Source organism: Osmerus eperlanus, chromosome 9 (genome assembly GCF_963692335.1).
Source record: "Osmerus eperlanus chromosome 9, fOsmEpe2.1, whole genome shotgun sequence".
Classification (NCBI taxonomy): Eukaryota; Metazoa; Chordata; class Actinopteri; order Osmeriformes; family Osmeridae; genus Osmerus; species Osmerus eperlanus.
The window spans coordinates 14,447,450-14,473,605 of record NC_085026.1 but is presented as its reverse complement, the minus strand read 5'-3'; the positions used below and the strand labels follow the sequence as shown (position 1 = coordinate 14,473,605).

The 26,156-nt window shown below is 48.0% G+C and overlaps 2 protein-coding genes across 3 annotated transcripts; both read right to left on the bottom strand.

Moving 5' to 3' along the window:
* Nucleotides 1-325: 325 nt before the first annotated feature.
* Nucleotides 326-13,310, bottom strand: LOC134026714 (cation channel sperm-associated auxiliary subunit beta-like). 2 transcript variants are annotated; one of them, XM_062469620.1, is made up of 27 exons: nucleotides 13,001-13,310; nucleotides 12,787-12,859; nucleotides 12,561-12,652; nucleotides 12,305-12,451; nucleotides 12,121-12,175; nucleotides 11,105-11,224; nucleotides 10,435-10,587; nucleotides 9,917-10,006; nucleotides 9,685-9,815; nucleotides 9,561-9,593; nucleotides 7,013-7,079; nucleotides 6,655-6,701; nucleotides 6,422-6,574; nucleotides 6,169-6,312; nucleotides 5,900-6,044; nucleotides 4,101-4,252; nucleotides 3,561-3,745; nucleotides 3,228-3,424; nucleotides 2,787-3,110; nucleotides 2,563-2,705; nucleotides 2,271-2,468; nucleotides 2,079-2,189; nucleotides 1,844-1,954; nucleotides 1,603-1,744; nucleotides 1,362-1,459; nucleotides 1,010-1,084; nucleotides 326-598 (listed from the first exon to the last, which is right to left on the bottom strand). In XM_062469620.1, the coding sequence occupies exons 2-27, from the start codon at nucleotides 12,857-12,859 to the stop codon at nucleotides 389-391; spliced, it is 3,396 nt and encodes a 1,131-aa protein (XP_062325604.1). In that variant the 5' UTR covers nucleotides 13,001-13,310; the 3' UTR covers nucleotides 326-388. The 2 variants fall into 2 exon arrangements, with proteins under 2 accessions (XP_062325604.1, XP_062325605.1); XM_062469621.1 differs by lacking the exon at nucleotides 13,001-13,310 and having other exon boundaries at nucleotides 12,787-12,935.
* Nucleotides 13,311-13,657: 347 nt separating this feature from the next.
* Nucleotides 13,658-26,100, bottom strand: pals1a (protein associated with LIN7 1, MAGUK p55 family member a). Its single transcript, XM_062469636.1, is given in 16 exon segments — nucleotides 13,658-15,135; nucleotides 15,248-15,358; nucleotides 15,675-15,877; nucleotides 16,087-16,254; nucleotides 16,427-16,498; nucleotides 16,651-16,722; nucleotides 16,856-17,039; nucleotides 17,124-17,201; nucleotides 17,347-17,508; nucleotides 17,620-17,769; nucleotides 18,162-18,239; nucleotides 19,345-19,553; nucleotides 20,266-20,315; nucleotides 20,317-20,531; nucleotides 20,533-20,781; nucleotides 25,952-26,100. Coding segments are annotated over 15 exon segments (2,019 nt in total). The 5' UTR covers nucleotides 20,623-20,781; nucleotides 25,952-26,100; the 3' UTR covers nucleotides 13,658-14,958.
* Nucleotides 26,101-26,156: the final 56 nt, after the last annotated feature.

Here is a 26,156-nt window from a genome sequence, read left to right as displayed (position 1 = left end):
CAGCTGGTTCTTCCCAGGACTAAGTTCTCTGTCAGATAAAACACAAATAGCAGATCCAAGATCAGCGCCTGGCGGAAACGCTCCTCCATGCCTGATACTGCTAATAGTGTTACCTAACAGCACCCTCTACTGTCTGGTCTCACTTCACCCCCACCAAAGCCACACTTCCCCTACACTGGAACCACCACCACCAATAACACACGGCTACAATATCACAGTCCAGTGAATATGTCAACTTTTTATTATGCAGCAGAAAAACTAACAATTGTACCCAACTCCCCCCCCCCCAAAAAAAAGAACAGTATAAAACATGAACACCAACATGTCACTAAACAGAAACAACTGGTTTCAGTCATGAGTTTGTGTCTGTCTATATGTCTGCGCGTTCCTAGTTTAGTGTGCTGGAGTCAGTGGTGGCAGGGGCTACGGATGCTTTGCGCTTATTAATCATGGTTTGGATGCGGCTCTTGGTCGGCATGGAAACGCCGTTGTAATTGAGCAGGAAGCCGACCAGCAGCAGGCCCCCCAGGAGGATGGCTGTCATGTTGTTGATGAGGTAGTGGGTGGGGAACGCCAGAGGAGGCTCGTCCACGTATATCTACAACACAGGTAGGACAGGACAAAGTCACAGGGTTTTGTACACATGTACAGGGAGTCAGGTGGCTGAGCGGTTAGAGAATCAGACTAGTAATCAGAAGGTCGCTGGTTCGATTCCTGGCTGTGTCAAATGACGTTGTGTCCTTGGGAAAGGCACTTCACCCTACTTGCCGCGGGGGAATGTCCCTGTACTTACTGTAAGTCGCTCTGGATAAGAGCGTCTACTAAATGACTAAATGTAAATGTACACATCCAGACTCAGAGAGCGTCTGTAGTTCCACTTCTATCCAGAGAAAGATGCAGGTCTACAAAACCTGCACTGGCACAACCAGGTCACACAGGGTTCTAGATATACAGTAAGATAGAGAGGTCTAGATCTATAGGTGTATAGAGAGGAAAGGGTTCCACAGACCTGCACCTCGTCCACTAGGTCACACAGCACCACCCCTGGGATGACGGTGATTCTGAAGTGGAACAGCTCTGAGCCCTAGAGGGAGAGATGGAGGGAGGGGGAGAGGGACACTAAAAGAGGGACAGATTGCTGCGCTGTGTCTCGCAAAATACAGGCCGTTATTTGGCACTGACCACTGTAATACTGTTCGAACTGTGCACTTCTACTCCTTGATTATCTGCTGCACATTTCGTACGTCACTTTGGATAAAAGCGTCTTTCTAAATGAACAAATGTAAATGTGTTTAGTGCTGATGGATTCATTCTGATTAAGACTGACTAGTTCCGACTGGTGGGCAGGAGTTTCTACGTACAAACAGGCTGATTTGCAGGCCGTTTGGGTTGTACAGGGTCTCGTTCAGTCTGCTCAGGTACCGTCTCATCCTGGCCACGGTGGGGGTGGTCTCGGATGCTGAGGACACACACACAGGTCACAGAATGGATGCGTGTGTGTGTTGGCGTTTGGTGTGTTGGTGTTTGGTGTGTGTGTTGGTGTTTGGTGTGTGTGTGTGTTGGTGTGTGTTGGTGTTTGGTGTGTGTGCTTGTGTGTGTCACATGTGATGCTCCAGCTGCTCCTGTTGTTGACTTCTGTGACGGTGACGAAGTACGGGGACATGAGCGGTCGGTCAGGGTGATTGGTCCTCCTCAGAAACAGAGTGAAGTTGAATTTGGTGACTGGATAAATCATCCTAAGGACCTAGACAAAAAACAAACACACACACACACACACAGAAAACAGTAGCCTTATATTATCTTCCAGACCAAGCCAAATAATAGCGTCTGCTTCTGTGCTTACCCTCTGTCTGCAGTCAGAGTTGATGGTCAGAGGAGAGACTCTCAGATCGTCTGTACAGCCACACTCCTCCAGTGTCTTCTTCCCAGCACAATGCTTAAAACGCCCTGAGTTCTACACACACAGGAAGCCAGAAGAAGTTCCAGCAGATTTCAAGAGGCCCTAGAGAACGTTTACCGGGTGCTAAAAACCATAAAAAGACAGTAAAACAGTGCAACTAGATGTCAGAGCAGGTAACCTTGGAGATATGGTAATGTTCCCGGGGGCGTGGCTTGCTGGGGTCGGCGTTATAGATGTTATCTGTGGTCGGGATCAGGACCCCCAGCTCTGAGGGAGGGCGGTAGTTCACCTGAACACACACACACGCCATCATACCACTGAACATGAACCACTGAACCATGGAACCTCCCTCCCTGGCTCCGAATCCTACCGGCAGGTCAAAGAGCCTCTTGTTGTCCAGCTCATCCCTAGGATCACCGAAGAGCCACTCGTGCTCGCTGATTGGCTCCTGGCGCAGATAGACGATGCTGAGGCCTTCTGGGCAGGAGTTCTGCAGCGTGAAGGTGAAGGAGGAGGAGTCACACAGCAGAGAGGCTTCTGGGATGAACACTGTCACCGTGGTCGTGGCCTGGTGGATAGACACACACACACACACAAGCTGAGCACAACTGTAGACTGAAGGATGGATGATTAAGGATGGATGGCTGGCTGGCTGAAGGTACCTTCCTGCAGAGGTGGCTGAAGGCAGTGAGTGTAAGGATGTGGTTGTTGGTGTAGTCCCAGGAGTGACTGGCTGTCACTCTGATGGCCAGTGGGTTGGTCAGCACCACAAACATAAACTTCTTTTTGTACACCATAGACACGGCTGCACACACACACACACAAACCTTTAAACCTGAGTGACTAATCCCCGTAGAAAACGCACACACACACGTTTTCCACTCACAGTGATCGGCCATGAAGGCCTTGAAGGTGAATTTGAGCTGCTCTCGGACGTTGATGCGTATGAGGGCGTTACTCGTCATGTCGTCCATGGACTGCAGGGCATGGCGACATGGCCCCTCCTTCATTACCCAGTTCTCCGTTCCCATGGCGGAGAAGAGGAGCCAGTGTCCCTCGTCCTGCATTGTTTGGGGTTGGACGAGGGCTGGCATGGTGGGCTTGGCCACAGCCACCCCCCCCTCCAGAACACTTAAGATGATGTAGCTGCTGTAACCGGGGGAAACCACTGTCTTACCAATATGACTGGAGTTAAAGGCAAGAGCTGGATCTAATAGGCCAAGAGACAGACAGACAGACAGAGAAGAACATCTATACCTTTACATCCAAAGTGAACCACATATCATCAGGTCTCATTTTGAGTGGAATATTCCTTTAACCGTCTCACCTTGGCTCTGAATCACCAGATTGACAATAAAGCCCTTTGTATCTGTTTTTATCACCAGTAGGTCGCAATGCTGAATAGGTTCGTCCGTCAGGCTGGCTGCCCTGATTGGCACAAGGATCTCTCCTGCGACCATGCCATCAAAACCACTGAAGTAGTGCTTCAGGAACACCTCCGTTATCACCACCATGCCTCCATCACTGGACACACACACACACACACACACAAGGCTCAAAAGGAGAAAGAGGAGACGAGCAAGTGTGTGTATGTGTGTGTGTGTGTGCGTGCGTGTGTGTGTGTGCGTGTGTGTGTGTGTGTGTGTGTGAAAATGCCCACCTAAAGTAGATGACCTTGCCCACATGGTCCAGTGAGAACTGGGTGTGCAGCACGGCAGAGTGTTCGATGGCTTGACTGTTCACCTCCACAGTTCTGTTTTCTATGGGCCTGTGCACATGCAGCAACACGGTGTGGTCTGTGGTGTACTGCAGAGCCAGGGGCCGGTCAAAACTCATCCTGTGTTCCTGTGGCAGCAAACGTCAACAAACACCACAGGATCCTTACTGGTCTTACTGATTGGTTGAGCTCTAAATGATAACCAGGGGGTCAGGTGGCTGAGGGGTTAGGGAATCGGGCTAGTAATCTGAAGGTTGCCAGTTCAATTCCCGGCCGAGCCAAATTATGTTGTGTCCTTGGGCAAGGCACTTCACCCTACTTGCCTCGGGGGAATGTCCCTGTACTTACTGTAAGTCGCTCTGGATAAGAGCGTCTGCTAAATGACTAAATGTAACCAACCCCATAAAGGCCTTTGTTCGTTTCTGCGAGGGGCTGATTCTCAAAAGGCGAGGAGGTTTCCCAGAGTCACACGGTTAGCGTCACCTGGATCTTCTCGTTCATGTCGATGGTCCTGTATCTGAGGCCAGTGGGGCTGTTTGGGTCCAGCTGAACGCTCATCAGGATATCCATGTGATCACAGACCAGACTGCTGTCCATCGCCACGGTCTCATCCAGCCAAGCATACCTGGCCTGGCCTGGGGGAGGGGGAGCAGCAGATCAGGAGCTAGCATACCTTTATTGATAGGAGTTTGCCGTTTTTTCTAACCCTTTCCAAGGTCAATAGTCACTTGGGGAACTTTCCCACTGCTCAGATATGACATGAGGACTCTAGCTCAAGACAGCAGCAGTAGGACGTTGCAGTGCCTTGATGAGTTACCATATTGTCATGTATCCCCTCGAAGGATAGAAACGTCATTACCGCATGCAGTGCCCTAAACTACAGTACATTTACACTTGTTCACTCCAATGTATATAAGTCACTCTGTAAGTCATTCAACCACCAAGTGCTGTATCACCAATGGACCAATGATTCCCAACCGGCTACGAATAAAACATCCTGGTCAACCCATGTTATCGATATGGTCAGTTAATCCTCAGACATCAATTCTTTCTTTTCGAACATCATCACAACAGTTGTCCTTGTCAGTATACAGTGCAGTGTTTCCCCTACCATTATATTAGGGGGGCGCCCGGCACCCCCTGCCCCCCCCTGGAAGGTCAAGTTAATATATATATATTTTTTAATTTTTATATTTATATAGCGCCCGATCACAAAATAAGTCATTTATGGTTACCTTTCCTATAAAACAGGTCTATAGCTTGCTCTTTTATTAAACAAACTAAATGGCCGTATGTTATTTATCTTATTTACACGACGGCATGTCATTTCTGTCTCTACAGGGTCGCCGCCCCCCGCCCCCCCCCCCCCCCCAAAAGCTGTAAACCTAGGGGAAACACTGCAGTGTGTCAGTATGCAGTGTGTCAGTATGCAGTGTGTCAGTATGCAGTGTGTCAGTATAGTGTGTCAGTATGCAGTGTGTCAGTATGCAGTGTGTCAGTATGCAGTGTGTCAGTATGCAGTGTGTCAGTATGCAGTGTGTCAGTATAGTGTGTCAGTATGCAGTGTGTCAGTATGCAGTGTGTCAGTATGCAGTGTGTCAGTATAGACTGTGTCAGTATGCAGTGTGTCAGTATACAGTGTGTCAGTATGCAGTGTGTCAGTATGCAGTGTGTCAGTATACAGTGTGTCAGTATACAGTGTGTCAGTATGCAGTGTGTCAGTATGCAGTGTGTCAGTATGCAGTGTGTCAGTATACAGTGTGTCAGTATAGACTGTGTCAGTATGCAGTGTGTCAGTATGCAGTGTGTCAGTATGCAGTGTGTCAGTATAGAGTGTGTCAGTATGCAGTGTGTCAGTATGCAGTGTGTCAGTATGCAGTGTGTCAGTATACAGTGTGTCAGTATAGAGTGTGTCAGTATGCAGTGTGTCAGTATGCAGTGTGTCAGTATGCAGTGTGTCAGTATACAGTGTGTCAGTATGCAGTGTGTCAGTATGCAGTGTGTCAGTATGCAGTGTGTCAGTATACAGTGTGTCAGTATACAGTGTGTCAGTATGCAGTGTGTCAGTACGCAGTGTGTCAGTACGCAGTGTGTCAGTATACAGTGTGTCAGTATGCAGTGTGTCAGTATGCAGTGTGTCAGTATACAGTGTGTCAGTATGCAGTGTGTCAGTATACAGTGTGTCAGTATACAGTGTGTCAGTATGCAGTGTGTCAGTATGCAGTGTGTCAGTATACAGTGTGTCAGTATGCAGTGTGTCAGTATACAGTGTGTGTGGCTACCAGACTTCATGATGTACAGGTGTCCCTGCTCGGTGGAGAACACCACCACTCCACTGGCTGAGCAGGTCACCGCCTCTACCACCACCTCCCCCCTCAGAGTGAACACCCATTTGAAGGAAGAGCCCCTGTCGGTGGACGTCCAGACCTACACACACACACACACACACACACACACACGAGGGAAAACACACACAACAACAGAAACATTTAATGAGGTAAGGGGAAAAAATCAACCAGGTCTGATGTTTTTCTGCGCTGTGATTGGTCACCTCGGAGCCGTAGAGTATCACATGGTTGTTCATCATGATGACGCCTTTCGGCACAAAACTGATCTGCACTGGAGGGAACTTGGTACGAGTATAAAAAGTGTCTGACCCAGGTTTTGACCCAAAGACGGAAACCATTGCACCTTCCTATGGGAAACCAGAAAAATGGTTTCAGTCAGTCTGTGTTTGTGTATGTGTATATGTATGTATGCGTGTGTGTGTGAGCGTGTGTGTGCGTGTGTGCAGGGGGGCTAACCTCTGTGTAGGAGAGCAGCAGACCGGTATTCTGGTGGCGGTCGTGGAGAAAGGACAGGTAGCGATGGCGGGCGTTCTTCTTCAGCTCGGCATTGGACGCCCGGCAGATGGACCATTTTGTAAACGGATACTCACTGTACACACACCTGGAGTTCTACACACACACACACAATCCAGTTACTCCCACACACTGGGATGTCTGGTGGTCAGACATGAAGATCCCATGATCCCTACCAGGTTATCTCCTTCTCCCTCGTTGTTTATCAGACTGATGATGTCATCTAATTCGATAAAGGATCAGATTAAGAAGATTAGGCGGGGCACACGACGTAGATAAGCTGATGGTGTAGGTGATGGTGTAGCTGATGGTGTAGGTGATGGTGTACGTGATGGTGTAGGTGATGGTGTACGTGATGTGTAGCTGATGGTGTAGGTGATGGTGTAGCTGATGGTGTAGCTGATGGTGTAGGTGATGGTGTAGCTGATGGTGTAGCTGATGGTGTAGGTGATGGTGTAGCTGATGGTGTAGCTGATGGTGTAGGTGATGGTGTAGCTGATGGTGTAGCTGATGGTGTAGGTGATGCTGAGGTACCATTGAAGTATAAGCGATCTGTGCAACACTGAGAGGAGAACCACATGGTGGTGGAGGAGTAGTCCATCTGGAGAGAAAACCAGAGGAAAGGAGAGAGGCAGGAGGGAGAGAGAGAGAGAGAGAGAGAGAGAGAGAGAGAGAGAGAGAGAGAGGGATAGAGAGAGAGAGAGAGAGAGAGAGAGAGAGAGAGAGAGAGAGCGAGAGAGAGAGAGAGGGATAGAGAGAGAGAGATTTTTGCATTTGCAGCATACAAAATGAGCTCCTAGAACATTCATCAAAAATTGTTATTTTTGGATTTAGTACAATGACAAGTTTACTATTAAGTTAATCTTCAGCAAAATCCTGCAAAGGTGAGCAACTTGGCTGAAATATTGGATATACCAGTCAACCACAATATCCAATTTAAAAAAGGAGGACTAAATATTGCTGAGGAACATACAGTAACCCACTGCCGAATAACCTGGACAAGGAACAATCAAAGAAATAGGATTAACCAAGGACAAAGAAATCATACAGATAGAAGAACAGAGGACAAGACTGCCAAGGCCTATAGATCAAATAAAAGTGATTTGGGTAAGCGAATAATAAACACCTCTAGCAAAGCTAGCAAAGCTAGCAAGTTAGGTAGCAATCTAGTTATCAAGCAAACAGAAGAACCTTGCAGTTTCTCAAATCCTGACAGTTGAGGCATCTTTCAAATTCGGACAGTTAAAAATGGATACATTTCTACAGCAGCCCAGTGGGCGGAGCTTGGGTAACCTAGCAATAAAATATCCTGATGACATCACAAGTGAAACTGGAAAAAAGAAGTACAGAAGCAGGCTATTGAGAGAGGCACCAGAGACCCTGAGAGCTGACTACCAACAGCTGAAGGACAGAGGTCAAAGCAGACCTACTATTCTATACACAGCAACCTGAGGCCTGGCATGCCACTGTCCATGCAGAGTACACAAACCTCAAGATGGGAGGGAACAAATCGATCAGGCAGCTATATACAAATACTGAGCCCAAATTTAATATGAACTTTTACAACAATGGCACTATAATGATTCAAGGATCTCAGACTAAACTAGAAGAGTTTGAAAGAGAATTTCCCAGACTGAAAGCCCTTGCCGAAAAAATAAAGACCAATATGCCGATTGAAATAATATCCAACCAATCTGACACTGTTCCAAGTAACACTTCTGCCCCATCCAGAGCAACTACAGCATCCACTACCCCCCCTCCAGCACCCACTACCCCCCCCCAGCAATCAGAATCTCCCCCCAGCACCCAATCCCTTCCTCCAGCACCCAGTACCCCTGGCAGGACCCACACACCCAGGGCATCAGCATCAGTATCTCTTCAACACATCCAGGACTGTATATCCTTTCTAGAAATGGAAATCATAGAATCTAAAGAAAAAAGACAGTCAGAGAACGATGCAGTCCACCAGCTGAGAGCTGAAATGGGTCTATTGAAAGAGGAGACCAGTGCTGCTATTGCACAACTAGGAGAAACCGTGAGGAAGCTCACACAGGACAATGAAAGCCTCAGAGAAGAGTTGCGCAAAATGAGTGACACAAACCTCAACACCAGAGAACAGCAGAACAACCCACCCCTCAACCAGACCACTAACACTGGCTCCCAGACTGAGACCAGCAAACAGGCAGAGACCCAGAACAACAGGACAGACCCCAGACCCCCCCCTCTACCTCCACACACACCCGTCCCCCTGCCCCCCACACAGCCAGCAAAGGAGCAGAGAATTGAGCCCCTCCCTCTGCCCCCACAGCCCTCAGAGGAGCAGAGCACCCCACCATGCCAAGAGCCACCTAAGACTGCCATCCTCATGGACTCCAATGGCAAATTCCTCCATCATAGGAAATTGTTCCCCAGACACAGAGTTGGTATGTTCTGGTGCCCTCACACTGACAGCGCACTGAAGATGCTCTGCCACGCCCACCTAGGTCAGCCTGACAACATTATTATACACACCGGCACCAATGACCTGCCCTACAATAGTGAGTGTGTATATATATATATATTAATTTTAATAAGGGTATTCCTCACTGCCTGATCTCAATTTAATTGAATTGTTTACCTGTCATTGTACGTATCTAATATAATAATTTCTTTTTTTGTATAACAAATGATTGAAAGTAAATCTCTCACGATTAGCTCATGGAACATAGAACACAGATACAGACTGTTGTTCCTTATGTTGTGTTTGAATATTGTTGTTGATGTATGGTTGTCTGTTATTGTGCGTCTTGCTTTGGCAATACGGTTGAAATGACTGTCATGCTAATAAAGCTGAATTGAATTGAATTGAGAGAGAGAGAGAGAGAGAGAGAGAGAGGGATAGAGAGAGAGAGAGAGAGAGAGAGAGAGAGAAAGAGAGAGAGAGAGAGAGAGAGAGAGAGAGAGAGAGAGAGAGAGAGAGAGAGAGAGAGAGGGGGGGGGGGGGGGGGGGGGGGGGGCAGAGGACCAGAGACGGATGTATCAGTAAAAGACTTTACCATATGATCACTTAAACTTGACTCTACTTTTATTTGACTCCACTGACCTGAGCCAGGGCAGGCAGGAACAGCAGAGTGAACTGGAAAAAACAGCGACAGAGACAGCATGAATATACATTAACATGCATGTATGTGTGTGTGTGTGTGTGTGTATGTGTGTGTGTGTAGTACTTTAAGGGGTCTGGAGGCAGGTGACAGAAGGTCTTGGCTAATGAAGAGACCTCTGTTGGTCAGCAGGAAGAGATGGGTGTTGGTCAGCATCACGTTCACGATGGAGATACCCACGCAGCCTGATACACACACTGGAAACACACACACACACGGTCACACTGGGGAGGAAGAACTCACGTCACCTGACCTTGAAAGTAACACAGTATGGTTTCTGCTGAGCTGTGTGTGGTACCTTCATTGATGAGGCCGCAGAGAGTGCGAGTAACATTGAACCAGCGAGCTTCAGAGGTGAACGCGGACCTGGTTACGCTTAAGATCACTCCTACAGTACACACACAGATAAACAAACGGGGGTCAGATGGCTGAGCGGTTAGGAAATCGGGTTATTAATCAGAAGGTTGCCGGTTTGATTCCTGGCCGTGCACAACAACGTTGTGTCCTTGGGCAAGGCACTTCACCCTACTTGCCTCGGGGGGAATGTCCCTGTACTTACTGTAAGTCGCTCTGGATAAAAGCGTCTGCTAAATGAGTAAATGTAAATGTAAGCAAGATCAACACACAACACACACTACTGTATAAGATGGTTTAGGGAGGGTGGGTTTAGCTCAGTGGTAGAACGTTTGACTGCAGATTTGGAGGTCAGATGTTAAATCTCTCCCTTTACATGGATTTGGATAAAAGTGTCTTTATTTTAATAAAAAAATAAAAAATCATGATTGTTATTATTGAGTTGGTGTTTGTCTCCCTCACCAGTGTGTCCGCCAGGGGGAAACACAGGGGCCAGCACAGCCACATCGCTGGCACAGGGACTCTGACTGACCTCCAGGTTCACAACGCGTTTCAGATGGGGTACAACGTCCTTAGCCACAAACTCCTCCCCTATGGTCCACTGCAGGATGGGTTCTGTGGAAACACACACACCCACATCAAACGTAAGCTAGTCTACAAAGCTACTATGGAGCAAGGCAAAAAGCAACATCATTTTACTTTTCTATAGGTTCAAAAAATATTTTCAAAATATGATTAAGCCAAAACAAGTTTTGCCATCTCTGGCCAAGACGTAGGTTTAGGGGAGGACAGAAGGGATAGGCCCCAAACATACATCAAGAGACTGTTAAGACGTCCTTATCAATAGCAGACCAGAGGTAGTCAGAATCAGAATTTGGTTTATCAGAATTCGGTTTATTATCAGAATTTGGTTTATTATCAGAATCAGAATTTGGTTTATTCGCCATGTATGTTATACATAAATATATATATATATAAAAATAAGAATAAGACTAAGAATGAGCAGCATGAGTGGTCAACATAGTGCAATAGTGCAATCAGATACTGAGTGTTAGCATATGAGGGTGATAAGAAAAGTTTGTCCTCAGGTTCGAACCAAACCTTTCCTCAGAAGAATGCATCCTGTACCCACCTCTGGCTATGTCCACTAGGGTTCCCTTCAGTGGCTCCAGCATGGAACCCGGGCTTACGAACATGGACATTCCGTGGAACATGTTAAACTCCACATACCACTCATCCACCGGAGCTGACACTGTGGGAGTGGGTAGGAGACATTTATTAGTTAACCCTCGTGCTGCCTTCGGGTCACATGACCCAAAGGTTCACAACGAACCATCGTTGTGTTTACCCAATTTCACCCAATACAAAAACAAATACAAATAATTTTCTTTTAACCATTGCAATGTGGGGGGTCTGAGACAGCCCGACAGTTAAAAGAAAATGCTTCACTTTGTTTTTGTATGAGGTAAATTTGTCGCAATACGACAGTGGGTCACAATGACTGATGGGTCAGAATGACCCGAAGATAACACAAGGGTTAACAAAGCAACAGCAATTTGGGGTTTTTCATTAATTAATCATTTTTGGCCTCCGTCAGCACAAAATAGACAAAACAACTCTGCTGGACTGTTGACCAGCAACACAAACCTTTTCTTGAACAAAAGTGACTAGTGCTAGCTACTTTATATTGATAAACAGTGTAACGGTCATTAATGTGTGTAAAGTGGAGTGATACATGAATAACTAGAGAGGATACAATTTCTGGGGAAATTGTGGGGTGTGCTTTTTTGTACGCTCTTCGACTGGTCAGCTCCTGCGATTCCCACACAGCAGAAGTCTAGTAGTTAGCTAGCTTTACAATTTACCGAATTTACCGAATGACCAAATGTCATGTGTGTTATTTTATGTTCTTTTGGTCACAATGAACAACCTGAGATAATATGGAGATGTCTGCTCTTTTCTAGCAAAGGTTACAGAGGGGAAACACATTATATCAGGTCGTTTTTTCATCTGATATAATGTGTATCCCCTCACCTAACATGCAAAGGGTCTGTCCTGCCATCATTATTCTAATAGAGTCTGGCTATCTTTGTATAAAGATATTTATATCATTTGCTACTACAAGCTTCAGGACTAAACTAAACTCACCTGTGTTGATGGTCAAGTTTTTTCTGGGGATGTTGACCTGCCAGGTGGACTTGACCTGATGTACACACACATATCAGAAAACACACTTTCTTTTAGGCCTACTGTCCAGGCAACCCAGTCTCCCCTTCTCACATTAAAATCTGGACCTCACTACCCTCCAGTGTCTAAGATAAGTCAGTCTCACCTTGCTAAGACTAAAGGTGAATGTTAAAGTGTTGGTACTGTTGTAAATTTCAACAGTAGGTAGCAGGTCTGCTGACGTGTAGAGCTCGAGCTGGTTCCTGTACTGAATGCTTGACATTGTAGTCCTACGAAGCATACAGTCCACCACCTTGCACACAAACAGAACAATGATCCGTTTAGAAGAGTAAATAGTACATTTCCTATCGTAAGATAACTGGTAGTATCAGTCCACTAGGGGGCGCCAAAGGTCCACCTACCAGGTTGTCCAAGCCTAGGTACAGACGCACCCTGTTGCTTTCTTCCATTTCTCCCTCACACTGGAAGAATTTCTCCCCTTCTTCATCACCATCTATGGTCCGTTAAAGTGCACATATTACTTACAGTAATAGCTATCCGTGGCACAGAAATGTCGAAACAGCTGTCCATTTAACGGATCTGTCTCTGTGTGAGCTGAGTTGGCGTAGCGAGCTAACATTAGCTTACCTTCGTCATATGTGATTCCAAACGGAGCCAACACTAGCAATAATATGCTGATAATGATCATGGTCTGGGTCATCTTAACAAAATATTAAACAAAATGATATAGATTATTCCAAACGTTAAAAAAAAGACGGCCTGCAGGGGGCATGTAAACAACCCTTCAGCCGATCACGCTCATCACACACCCATCTAGACAGACGATCTTCAGTCATCTCACGTTGTTGCCTAGCTCCAGTCCAGGCTGCTCGCGCTGCTGGCTAGTTAGCTCGTGTCTCCTCAGACTCCTGTGCTGTGTGTGTAGCTAAAAGATCGTTCATAAAGGTTTTAACAGTTGTTGAAAGCAATTGCTACCCGGCAAGTTAGTTCATTTACTTTACAAATGGTGTAAGACATCTACTGAATCTTAGACATTTACTGAATGTAAGTTGTGATGTTTCCAGTGAAGGAGCTAGTGCTAGCCTAGCTTACCAACTACTACAACTGAATAGAATTGTCGATACAGAAATGTTAGAGCCCGTTTCTCAAGCATTTCAACAAATTCTCCCGCTCTCGCAACACTTGTATTTCTCACCCTGTTAGGGGATAACTGGTCCCTCCCGCCATATAGCTACAATTAATGGATGAGACTCAGGCATACGGAGGGAAGTTATTTAAAATATTGTCTTTATCAAAATGTTTGATATTAGTTTAAACAATAAGGTTGGAGGTGATACAGTATTTATTTATTTTTATTCTCCACAATTTCCCCTACAAATTATACCCTCTCTAGTTTAATTTATTCTTTCATATATTCCAGAGCCTTATCCAATGAGAAATAATCAAAGGGTTACCTTGAATTAGAAATCCATTACAAATATAAACAATTAACAACATATCTATCAATCTGATTTTAATTAGTTTTAAAATTCATACAAAAACAGATTTTGAAAAAGAAGAGGTGATTCTTAATACAGTAACTTTACATTCATTTAATCTACTTCCAGTTACAAATTCGAACCTACAGGAGCCAACAGGCACCTCCTCTTCTCACAACCAGAACCAATAGGAAGGATGGAAGTGTAGTGGAGCAATCCTATTGGTTTATTCTTCTGGACTTCATATATCTATCTTTAATATTACAAATATATAAATGTCAGAAACTAAATGCACAGTGATTATCAAAATAAAATTGTGTAATAATAATAATAGTAACTTGAAACAATTCTTCAACTGTTCCCACCGTCATCTACTAGAGATAATACTTGCCTGAATCTCAGAGACAGTTCGGCCTCTGTGCAAGCACACTCACCCAAAATACACAAACATACACGCATGCATGCATCCAGCCAGCCAGCTACACAAACAAGACACACACACTAGATCAACTAAACTTCTTAATAACCCTTTAAGATTTAGGCTGTTTTCAGTTGAGTTTACCTTGCTGATGTGTATTAATCGTTGACATAATGATAATCACAAATAAAACCACATTGAAACACTGATCTGAGGTGACCTGACACACATCACATAGTAAAAGATACAGCATTCATATTGTAGTGGAGAAGAGAGACAAACAGCTGGATAGTGATGATCTGACAAAAACCTGTGCAGTACTGGGGAGGAAGTGACCAGTGATGTTTAATAAGCTACACTGCTGCTAGTCACCTTCATCATCATCATCAATAGGACTGCTACTTCACAAAGCACAATACACACCTTAGAGTAGGATGTGTATATGTGTGTGTGTTTTAACATCACCTGTGTGTGTGAAACGGGTGTATTGTATATGTAGGTCCATTCAGTAGGTCCCAGCATGTAAGTGTGTGTGCGTCTGTGTGTGTGTGTGTGTGTAAGCGCACTAGAGGCTCAAAGGTCTAAAAAACAGATACTGTACATTTACAATCATAAATAGTTCTACCAGAAAAATTGCAGAAGAGAGACAGTCTAACTCTACTGCTGCCAAGTGCCAAGTCTTTCCATAAGGGTGGAATGTGATTGGTTAATTTAGTGAAACAGAAACAGGAAGTAAAGAACCGAAACAGAGAACAAATCCTCTGCCTTTTCTTCCTAGAGATCAGCTAAGCCAATACACAAGTGTATGTTTGTCCTCTAGTTCACTGGTGGTAGACAATCTGCAGCTAACTGTGAATAAGAGAGTAAGAGAGAGAATGAAAGAGAGCCTGTGTGTGGGTCTCCTCAGCGCAGCCAGGAGGAGGGGACCCACTGGGGTTCAGTGTCCAGCTTGTTGATGAGTCTCAGCAGCTCCTGGAAGGCCTTGTCCTGGTCTGTGTTCACGATGGCCGCATCAAACAGGTGGCCGAAGTTCTGCTCCATCTCTCGGGCCTTCTCGATGATGTCACGCAGCTCCTCCGGCTAGAAGGGGAGAGAGGAGCAGAGCAGGGTCGATGGGGTGATGTCATTTGGTGCTGCAACAGGCTAGGTCAACACACGCGCACAGAAAAAGACAAACGCATCAAGGTGGTACCTTGGGGTTTTTGTTCTCCTTGGCCAGCAAAGCTCTCAGGCGTTCCTGGGAGGGAGGAGCTATGAAGATGATGTAGGGCTTGAGATCGGAACTACGCAGCACCTTCAATGACTGGAGGGAGAGAAGGATGAACATGCTGGCAGTTTTCATTGCTGTGAAGATGAGTTTGTATATGAGGATTTCAGAGTGAGCAAATAAAAGAGAGTGAGACGGAATGCGTGAGGGACAGAGAGAGAGGAAGGGAGAGCTAGAAAGAGAGAGTAAGAAAGAGAAAGAGTGTGAATGAGTGAGTTTGAGACAGAGTGAGAGGATGAGAGAGTGAGAGAGTGAGAGAGTGTGAGAGAGAGATAGAGACAGGGTGAGTGAGTGCGTGAGTGAGAGAGACGGAGTGAGTGAGAGAGACGGAGTGAGCGAGTGAGAGGCTGACCTGCGTGTGCAGACAGAGCAGGCAGATCTTGCCCGTGTTGATGAGCTGGCGGACAGAGTCACTGCTGGTTCCGTACAGGTTCTTCTCAAACTCGCCCGACTCTATAAACTTGCCCGCCGCCGTGTCCGCCTCGAAGGCCTGCCGCGAGACGAAGTGGTAGTCCCGCCCGTTGGCCTCCGTGTCCCTGCGGCTGCGCGTGGTGTCTGCCCACAAAACACGCCAGTCACATGTCAGAACCCACACAGCACTGCCACGGCCAACATGATACGCAAGGCATATTTTCAAAGTGACACCCCAGGTGGGTGAACGGTCTCCATGAAGAACGAGTGACAGTATCTGAGCCTAAACACCTGCTTTAGAACAAGCAGGTGTCACGTATCAACGTGTCGATGGTGTGAGAGGAGGGCCTTACGTGGCACGGCTCCTCCAAACCTCTCGGGCTCGCTGGACAGCAGCCTCTGCCGCAGCTCGCTCTGACCACAGCTGGGCGGACCAATCAGAGCGATCGGACGCTTGCGATTGGCTGGCTGGTGGTACAGTGCCATCTCCTCATAGGTGAGAATCTCTTCGTTGTCGAAGTCTGACGGAGGGGAGAGATGAGGAGGTGGGAGGGGAGGAGAGAATGAGGAATCCAGACAGCCGAGTCGAGGAGCTTTGATAAAACGACCATAAATAAACCAGTTCCATAGAGGATAGGCAAACATCAAAGCAGTCTATTTATTAGGTATTTAGGTTGCCAAGCAGAGTCTTACCGTCATTCTTGTGGGCGTTGTATAACTGCTTCTTCCTCTTCTTCTTGTTCTTCTTTGCGCACCACAGTTTCCCTGGAGACCAAATGTCAGAGGTTAAAGCAGAATTGGCCCTGGCCACGCCGATGCAAACTGTTTATTCATAGACTCTACACGTGTGGATTAAAGTGGACACCGTGCTTGTGTGTTTTTATGACCTTTGTCATTTGGGTCCCTGTCTGACTCACCTGACTTCTCTGGCTCCTTGTCTTCCTCTATGGTCTGTTTCATCGCCTCTCTCTGCTGCTGGAAACTCTTCCCTGAAGGAGGGACGGAGGGAAGTAAGGAACGAACGAAGGAGAGAGGCAAAAAATGATTGTATCTTTCGACCTGTGAGTCAGTTCCTTGCTTGCACAAGGCTGTTCCTATGTCATGGATGTGAGTTAGACTTACCGGGCACCAGTCCAGCCAGGGGCTGGTTGTCTTCATCCCCGTCCCTGTAGGCCTGCCACCAGTTGGGGTCGTCCTGGCTGATGATGTGGAGGATGTCCCCCTTCTGGAAGCACAGCCCCAGCTCCCGACACGGAACGTAGGGGTCGTCTGATGGGTCGTAGTCAAAGTGGGCCTTGACGTGGACCTGGAGAGACAACAGAGACAGTTAGACCAGGCTGGGAGGAGGGGAAGGTGAGGAGGAGAGAGAAGGGCGGCTGGCTGTTCTTACCACAGTCTCTTTAACAGGAGCAGGTTTACTCTGAGGGCTGGGGATGAGGATGAATGTGAGGGTCCCGTGCATGTCCGCCTGGGGAGACAGACAGATTAGAGGAAGGACAGACCCAATGCTGAACGTCTGTATGTCTGCCTGTCTGCCTTACTGTATGTCTGCCTGCCTGTCTGTCTTACTGCCTGCCTGCCTGTCTTACTGCCTGCCTGCCTGCCTGTCTCACCAGGATGTCGAAGACTTCGTTGACGTCTTTCCCCCTGATCTCCGCCCCGTTGATCTCCAGGATCTCATCTCCCTCGTGGAGCAGGCCGCTCCGCTCCGCTGCCCCGCCCTTCACGATGCGGCTGATGATCACACTGTCCATGTCGTTCCTCACCGTGGCCCCCTGACACACACACACACACACACACACACACACACACACACACTGATTAAACGCTGGCGGGGCAAGAGTGCTCTGGAGATGTGCAGTGAGCTCCAGGGTTTAGAGGCTCACCAGGGGGATATCCCTGGCCTTCTCGATGCGGACGATCTTGACGGTCTCCCCGCCCCACTGGGAGAGGGTCTCACAGGGCCCGCCCGGGGGGGCCACGGGCTCCAGCTGCATTTCCTGCTCCGCCACACAGTCATGAGCCAGCAGCACGGCCTGCAGACAACACACACACACGTGTGGTTATACACACACGGTTATACACACAAACGTGCTTATGCACACACAAACACGGTTACACACACACACAAATATAAAATAGACACACATACTGTTTTTATGCTGCCCTACACTTTTACATTTACATTTAGTCATTTAGCAGACGCTCTTATCCAGAGCGACTTACAGTAAGTACAGGGACATTCCCCCCGAGGCAAGTAGGGTGAAGTGCCTTGCCCAAGGACACAACGTCATTTGGCACGGCTGGGAATCGAACTGGCAACCTTCAGATTACTAGCCCGACTCCCTCACCGCTCAGCCATCTGACTCCCTTTTACACAAACATACACAAACAAGCTTGTACAAACACAAATGTAGAACACACACACCTGTATGTGTGTAGAGGTGAGCAGGGAATGGAGTTCTAGGCCCTCCTTGTGCTGACTGGACAGAACCATGGACTGGACCTGAAGAACACACTGGTGGTTAGACACACACACCAGAAACACCCAATGTGATATATTTATGTTGCGCTCAACCAAGCTGGATTGGATAAACAATAACTTGAGCTTTTCAGTGGTATGGGTGTCTATAGATGTATTTATTGGACGTGAAGTCAGAATTCCAAACCCAGAAATACTGATGAGCAAACTACTTGCTTGTCCATGGACTTAGATGAGGGGTCACATTGGGGTCAAGTTTGGGTTAGTCCCAAGCACTTCACCCAGTCACTAACCTAATCCTATTTCCATTTCTCTCTTGGGATGAGACACATGCTGGCACGGCTGACGGCGTTAATGAGAACAATCAGATCATCCAATGGGTGCCGTTGTTGTTGGGTAACAGAACAGAGGGGCTGTTGTCTAGCTGGCCTCATTACTGGAGCCGCGCTGGCCAACCTGAACCTTCTCATCTTCTCTGGAGCGGGAGGAGTCGACCCAGACCAGGACCCTGGGACAGAACTGCCTGTCCCGGGCCGCCCCAGTGGCTCACTGGGTGAGTGTGTGTACCATGTAGGCTCACTGGGTGAGTGTGTGTACTGCGTAGGCTCACTGGGTGAGTGTGTGTACCATGTAGGCTCACTGGGTGAGTGTGTGTACTGCGTAGGCTCACTGGGTGAGTGTGCGTACCGTGTAGGCTCACTGGGTGAGTGTGTGTACTGTGTAGGCTCACTGGGTGAGTGTGTGTACTGCGTAGGCTCACTGGGTGAGTGTGTGTACTGCGTAGGCTCACTGGGTGAGTGTGTGTACTGCGTAGGCTCACTGGGTGAGTGTGCGTACCGTGTAGGCTCACTGGGTGAGTGTGTGTACCGTGTAGGCTCACTGGGTGAGTGTGTGTACCGTGTAGGCTGAGAACTTTCCGCAGCGGCCTGGGTTCTCGGCCTGGCCTTGGCCCTTTGCTACATATGTTCCCCTCACTCTTTCTCCCTGCCTTTTTTTGTCACGCTTCACTTAAAATCTGTCCAATAAAGCATGAAAAATGCAACAACCATTTTTTTTTTTTATAAATCAAAATGGAAATAAGAGGGGGAAGGGGTGTGGGGGGGCAGAGGGAGGATATCAAGGTCCTTACCTCCTGGGCCAGGGAGAGCGCATGGTCGGTGAAGGGGTAGGGGGGGCTGGGCCGGTTCATGTTCTGGGCCACGGCGTTGTGGATGTTGACGGCCTTCTGGAAGTCTGTCTTCTGGACGAGCTGTAGCACCAGCTCGATGTCGGCCTGGCTCTGGGAGTCGCTCAGACAGCCCTGCACCTGCTTCAAAGACAGCAACAGCTCTTCCAGCTCTGCGGCACACACAAACGCACACACAGGTTAAACAGGTACAGCTTACACATATAGAACTGAAATACATACTCCTCATCTCACTGCTGTATTCAATAAACCATGTCAGCCAAGACTACAGGACAAACTGACTGTGTGTGTATGTGTGTGTGCAAGTTGGAGGAAGGCTTGAGCTGTCGCCTAACTGACTATAATAATAATGACATTGTTTTCTAAGAGTTTTTTAATTAACTTACCCTTCCTCCCTCCCCCCTGCCACTTCTCTCCACCCTATCTCAAGGACACTCCTCACACCTCTTCCTTGACTTCTGTACAGAGTGCTCTCCTCCCCTGTCCTCCGCTCCCCTCTCCTCCCCTCCCCTCTCCTCCTCGTTCCCAGGCCCTCAGCAGAGGTCTGACAGGACGTGACCCCCTCAGAGAGCTTTACTGCAGGAATGCACAGCAAACTGCACTGTCTGCATCTGTCTCATTCCTAATCCTCCTGGAAATGTTGTTCGAGGGGCAATACAAGAGAAAAACAAGCCTGCCTCCACACATGAAGGAAATGGGGAGAAACAACCCCCCCCCCCTCCTCCAGTCTCCAACCTGTCCTTGATCAAGGGTCCAACCACATCCCACACAGACACAGCCCTGACCAATAAGAGAACAGTGTCCCCCAAAAAACATCCTTTAGAATCAGCCCTGACCCAGTGTGGGCCACACCAGGAGACTCACCCAGCAGTGTGGGCGCGCCCAGGCCGGGGGGCAGTCCGAGGGGCGGCCCGGGGCCCCTCCACGGGGTCGAAGGTGGGGGTTGTCGATGCGACCTTGGGGTTCTGGGCCAGCTTCTTGAGACGCATGGAGGCGTTGAGGTCCAGCTCCTGCCGCTGCCTCCCCTCCTCCTCCCTCCTCCTCCTCAGGTCCTCCTGGTGCTGGCGGATGCGCTCCAGCTGGGCGGAGCGACGCGCCGGCAGGGTCCTGGCACCCAGGTCGCTGGGACAAGTCCACCGCCATCTCCCTGTGACCCTCTCCCCCTGAGCCCTGACCGCCCTCCGAGTCTGTCACATGACCGTTCATGTGGGATGTGGTCATCACAGTCCCCGACGACTTGGTCGCAGCGCGTGTGTGTGTGTGTGGTTGTTAGGGGTCGGGGTGTTTGTGTGTGTCCACGGGTTGCCGGGGGAGGTGGGTCTCTATGAGGGCAGCTCTGTGAACTGGTCAGCCATGACACCTAGAGGCACACTGCGGCACCTGAGGAACACAGCATGAGGCACTGTTAAAATCACACTCTACAGGCACAACTACACACACACACATGCGCATGTGGCATGCACACACACACACTATAGTAGTTGTTTAACCTCCTAGTAGCACTCTTATTGACACAGAGTACAGTAACAAGCCATATAATCCCAACGGAGTACACAGGTCACTCTGACTGCTGGGAAGATGTCGGTAGGTAACCTTTGCCCGTCCATCTTTCCCTCCACAAGTCCTTCCAAATTCCTTTCGTCCCACTTCCCCCCATCCTCCCTCCCCCCCCCCCCCCCCCCCCTCCTCCCCTCTGCTCTTAGGAGATTACCGAGCTGCGACGGCCCCTACGTGTTGTCATGACAACAGCTTTGTCAGCGGGAGGGAGGTCCCGAGCTTGAGGGGGGAAAAACACACACACAAAGACAGGCGCACACTTGGGAGGGGGAGGGAGGATGGTGCAGACCAGACAGACACAGACGACAGAGACAGAGGACAGAGACAGAGGACAGAGACAGAGACAGAGACAGAGACAGAGACAGGAGAGAGAGAGAGAGAGATGAGAGAGAGAGAGAGAGAGAGAGAGATGAGAGAGAGAGAGAGAGAGAGAGAGAGAGAGAGAGAGAGAGAGAGAGAGAGAGAGAGAGAGAGAGAGAGAGAGAGAGAGAGAGAGAGAGAGAGAGAGAGAGAGAGAGAGAGAGAGAGAGAGAGAGGGGGGGGGGTACCCTCATGTCCACGACCGCCTCATACCGAGGGTCTGTCCACTGGAGGACAACCATCTGGAACCAGCTTTTCACACAAAAAAAGGGTTGGGGGGAAAAAAAGTTTCGAAAGGTTGGAAAAAAACTAATTCTGAAAAACCTTCGAAAAATATTTTCGAATATGAAAAAAAGGTTGAAAGGTTGAAAAAACTAAGTTCAGAGAAAAAAAACTCGCCCTCACAGAGATCACTCCCGTTTCCAGATTTTTCTATTGGGGTTTCGGTCATGATGAATTAAAGGCAAAATGTCATTTTGATTCGTAAGCCCACCTGTATTACCCTTGCGGACCACTAGTGGGCCGCAGCACAGAGGTTGGGAATCGCTACTCTACACAGTCTACTGGCTGGTTCCATGTTTCACTGCCTTACCGGCTGTCTTGTTTCAGTGGTTAATAATTGCACTGGTGGACTGGCTTAAGAACTGGGGTGACTGGTGAACTAGCAGACTGATTCTCCTCAGATAATGAACTGTAGTCTGTTCATTCAGGGAAGAGGAGGAGAGTGGAACACGGGTACAAAAGTGTGTTACAACAACAACAGTGAGTGCTGATAATATTATTGCACCTCTGATGAACAGGCCTGTTGAACAGAAACTCTGGCGCACAAACACACTCCCCTGGGCGGTCTTTGTGACGAGGGACAATTCCCATGATGCAGCAGGCAGGAATGCCAGGCTGCCTGGGAACAGCATTCCAGAGCAAAGCAGCATAAGGACCTATTGTGATTGCCAGGAAGGACTGAGTATGTGTGCTCACTGTGGCTCTAATTATAATCTCAAGCAGAAGCCTGATTAAGTACAACATCAGATACATGTGTGACACATGTACACACACACACACACACACACAGCTACTGTACATCTCTCAGCTTGCTGGAACAGGGCTGTTAGCTGGGAGGAAGGGGGTTTCTCTTGTATAAACACATGGCTAGAGTATCAACAAATGGCCACGGTCCATACAGAACATTGACTACAGGACCTGAAACTACACACACTCACCTGACAACAGAATATAAAGCTAATCAAGGTTGGCAAGACCACCCCTCATCCCTGCCCTCCTTCAGCAGAACACACATCTCCTGCTGTCCGGGGCCATCTGCCGCTCTGAGGCTTAGTCACCACACACTAGCGAGTGCGAGTGTGTGTCGGTTTGAGTGTGTGTGTGCCGGTTTGAGTGTGTGCAGGTGTTTCGGTTTAGGCACCGTGGGTACGTTTTGCTGTTGCTGCATGTTACTGCTGTGTCCTAGACAGTGTGATGCACACAGGTACACTTTCAGCTATTTGGATTACATGAGGCTATAACCAAATGAGGCGAGTGACCCAGACCATGCCTCTGTGGTCTGTACACAGGAAGGAAGGCACGAAGCAGGCAGGTGGTGTGTGGCTGGTTGATCAGGCTAAAGCAGTGGTTCTCAACCCTGGTTCTTCAGAAAACCCCTGCCTGCATGTTTCAGATCAGGGGTGTTCAATCCTGGTCTTCTGTGACTGCTGTCCTGTATGTTTGAGATGTTTCCCTGCTCCAGCACACCTAATTCAAATGAATGGTCGTTTTCAGGCTTCCACAGAGCTTGATAACCCATTCATTTGAATCAGGTGTGTTAGAGCAGTGAAACAACTAAAACATGCAGGGCAGGGGGTCCCTGGGGACCAGGGTTGAGAGAACCACTGGGCTAAAGCAAGAGCTACGATGTAAACAAAACAGACCACATGACCTTTCAACTCATTCTCACCGAGACTAGCCAAGCAGCCCTACCGGTCTGTTTCATAGACACAGTCTATCTCTTCCACTATTTCCATATCCAGCACCCAGAATAGCCCAATCAGCAGAAACACATCAGGCTAGATGATAGCAGATGCTGTGTGTTTGTTTTGTGTTTGTATGTCAGTGTGTGTGAGTAACCTCTGCTGTCACTGAGGGAGCAGAACCAGACCAGTCTGTTATCTCCTTAGCAACTTCTGCTCCACATTCCATTGGAGTTTCTCTCTCATACACACACAGCACATTACCTTGCTCACACACACACACACACACACACAGAGAGAGTCAAAGTGGAGACTGCAGATTCCAGGCAACTGAGAGCAGGGCACGTACCAGAGCGTACCAGGGGGAGGGGCCTGCTGGACACATTCAGATCCGACAGTCCACACTACATTAGGAGGGCTTTACCTCCTTGATGTACACAGTAGTGTTTAGTCCTAATTTCACATAAGGGATCTATAAACCCCCACCCCGACCTTGCTCCAGAGATAAAGGAACCAAGGGTAAGCGAGTTAATGTATAAACCAGAAGGACACACTCTCCCCATAGATACTCTAACCTCAGTCCCTACAGTCTATATTTCAGACTAGCCGAGCTCAGTCCCTACAATGCTAAAGCTCAGACTAGCCTAGCCTAGCTCAGCCCCCAAAGGCTAAAGCTCAAACTAGCCAAGCCTAGCCCAGTCCCTGCAGGCTTTAGACACAGAGTGAGATGTGCGACGTCTGTGGAACCAGGGCCTGACAACAGTGATCAGAGTCAGGGGCTTTGGTGGTAATGTAGCAGGAGTAAGGCTATCAGAGGAAAGCCTGGGGCCAGCGGCAGGCAGCGAGAATAGGGGAGCAGGGCTGGGACCAGTAGCACGGTTGAGGTCAGTAACAGGGAGCAAGGCTGGGAACAGTAGCAGTCAACCAGGCTAGCGATAGCAGCAGGGAGCAAGGCTGAGCATTGGAATATCGCAGTGAGAAGCTTCTACCGGTGGGTAAAGCCAGACAGGGCATTCCTGAGGAGAGAAGGTTCAGAGAGAACACAGAACCACTGTGTGAATACTGGCCTCAAGCCCACTGCTGTCCTGTCTTTACCTCCAACTGCCCTTATGAGGGGTGAAGGTGCTGGGGTATGCATGCCCAAAAAATCGAGAGGCAAGATGCTGCATTAACACTGTCTGCTGTGTTGCATCCTGGGATGCCAATGGCCAGTGCTGAGGTAAATTGACTCCACTCAACCAGAGTCTGAAACTGATATCAAGCAGACTGAAACGAGAGAGAGAGCGAGAGAGAGCAAAAGAGAACATCCAGTTCCGTGTATGTACTCTTGTATAAAGCATCCAGCTGACAGACCGGACCTCATGGTGGCATGGAGCAGCCTCTGCCACACCCAGGTGTTCGAGGACCACTTCTCGTCCAAGACTAAGAGAATGATCTCAACTCTCCTCCAGGCCTGACCAGGTGATTGTGCTCCACTTTACTCCCACTCGCTGCCTAGCTACCACTGCAGTCTGGTCGGTCAGGGTAACATCTACATCATGTGCCTGTACAACACTCACTCAGAGAGACGAAAAAAGATAAATACAACAATAGCAAAGCGAGTCAGATCATCTGATCCGATCGATTATGCGCAACGTACCAAACAGAGCACTGACTGTGACTTGTAGATAGGTCCAAAGAATTTGTCAAGGACAAGATTTGAGTCAGTCAGACCCCTGTTATCACTGTGAAGCAGAGCTAGCACTGACTGGGGAGGCTGAGATACAGGAAATGATAAGATTGAGAGGAGGTTGTTGAGGACAACCACAGCCAGCCTGTCCTGTGGGTGATGATAAGACTGTACATGTGGGGTGACTGTGTTCTGTGTGGTATGTAAGAGAGTGTGTCAGTATGGGCGTCAGCGTGTGTAATTTAGGATGGGGGTGTGGTCGACAACGGTTAGATTTATTTTCGGTAATTTAACAAGTTAGTGTGACCAACTGTTGTTCCTGGGGAAGTTACCTTCCATACAGTACTGCCTAGTAAACGCAAGATTGATAAAGTGGCCTACAGGACCTATAATATTATGTAACTGGTCGACTTAACAAAACAAATTAATTTAAGTACTGTATTTCGGGCCTTGACATATCAACGTACGTGTGTAACTTGGAAGACCAAACGATGAAGAAACGTGTACAGTGGATAGTTAGCCAGCAGATTCTAGTATACTACTATTCACTGGTATGGTTAGATTACAGACATATCAGACAATATTCAGACATGCAACAAGTCGGAGCTTAGCAAAGAGCTAATAGGCATGCCTTGACAGGCAACAGCAGTATAATAAGGCACTGCAAAACAAAAATTGCGACATTTTCAGCGAGGGTGGTCAGCGCAGTGTGACAGGGACCTCCCGTGACTTTTCAAGTGGACGCTGTTGTGATTAGACTAGCAAGCTACGTACACGTAAAATGATCTTTACAACAGCTTAACATATTAACTTTGATCTACCGAAACTTAGTACCTCCCACGCAAACATTTCCGACAGTTTACCCTTACACACGTTATATGAATTGCATAATAACGTAAACTAGCAAGCTAGCTATTAGCTAGCTCCCTAGCCTTCCTGACAACCTGTTGCAGACAATGCCAGTTCAACATTCACAGAAACAGGCGACATACTCACTTACTCTCGTAACGTTCTAGTTTAAATGTTCCTTTAGGGCGTATCCAATATAATATCATATGTTTTGACAGAGTTAGTCGGCAAAAACCTTACCTAATTCATAAAATGATGTGGCAAACTTTGTACCACAATATTGCTACTCCAAATTCTCTCCCTTCCGTCGCTTGTCACTCCCAACTCGAAGCTGGGATGAGACGGGTCTCACAGCG

What these genes read in the sequence shown, in the direction of transcription:
- LOC134026714 (XM_062469620.1), bottom strand. Translation starts at nt 12,859, where the DNA reads ATGACCCAGACCATGATCATTATCAGCATATTATTGCTAGTGTTGGCT. An exon ending in CCTAGTGGACATAGCCAGAG is followed by an intron (nt 10,588 to 11,104) that starts GTGGGTACAGGA and finishes GTGTTTCCACAG; the next exon opens with AACCCATCCTGCAGTGGACC. An exon ending in AACATTACCATATCTCCAAG is followed by an intron (nt 1,955 to 2,078) that starts GTTACCTGCTCT and finishes CTGTGTGTGTAG; the next exon opens with AACTCAGGGCGTTTTAAGCA.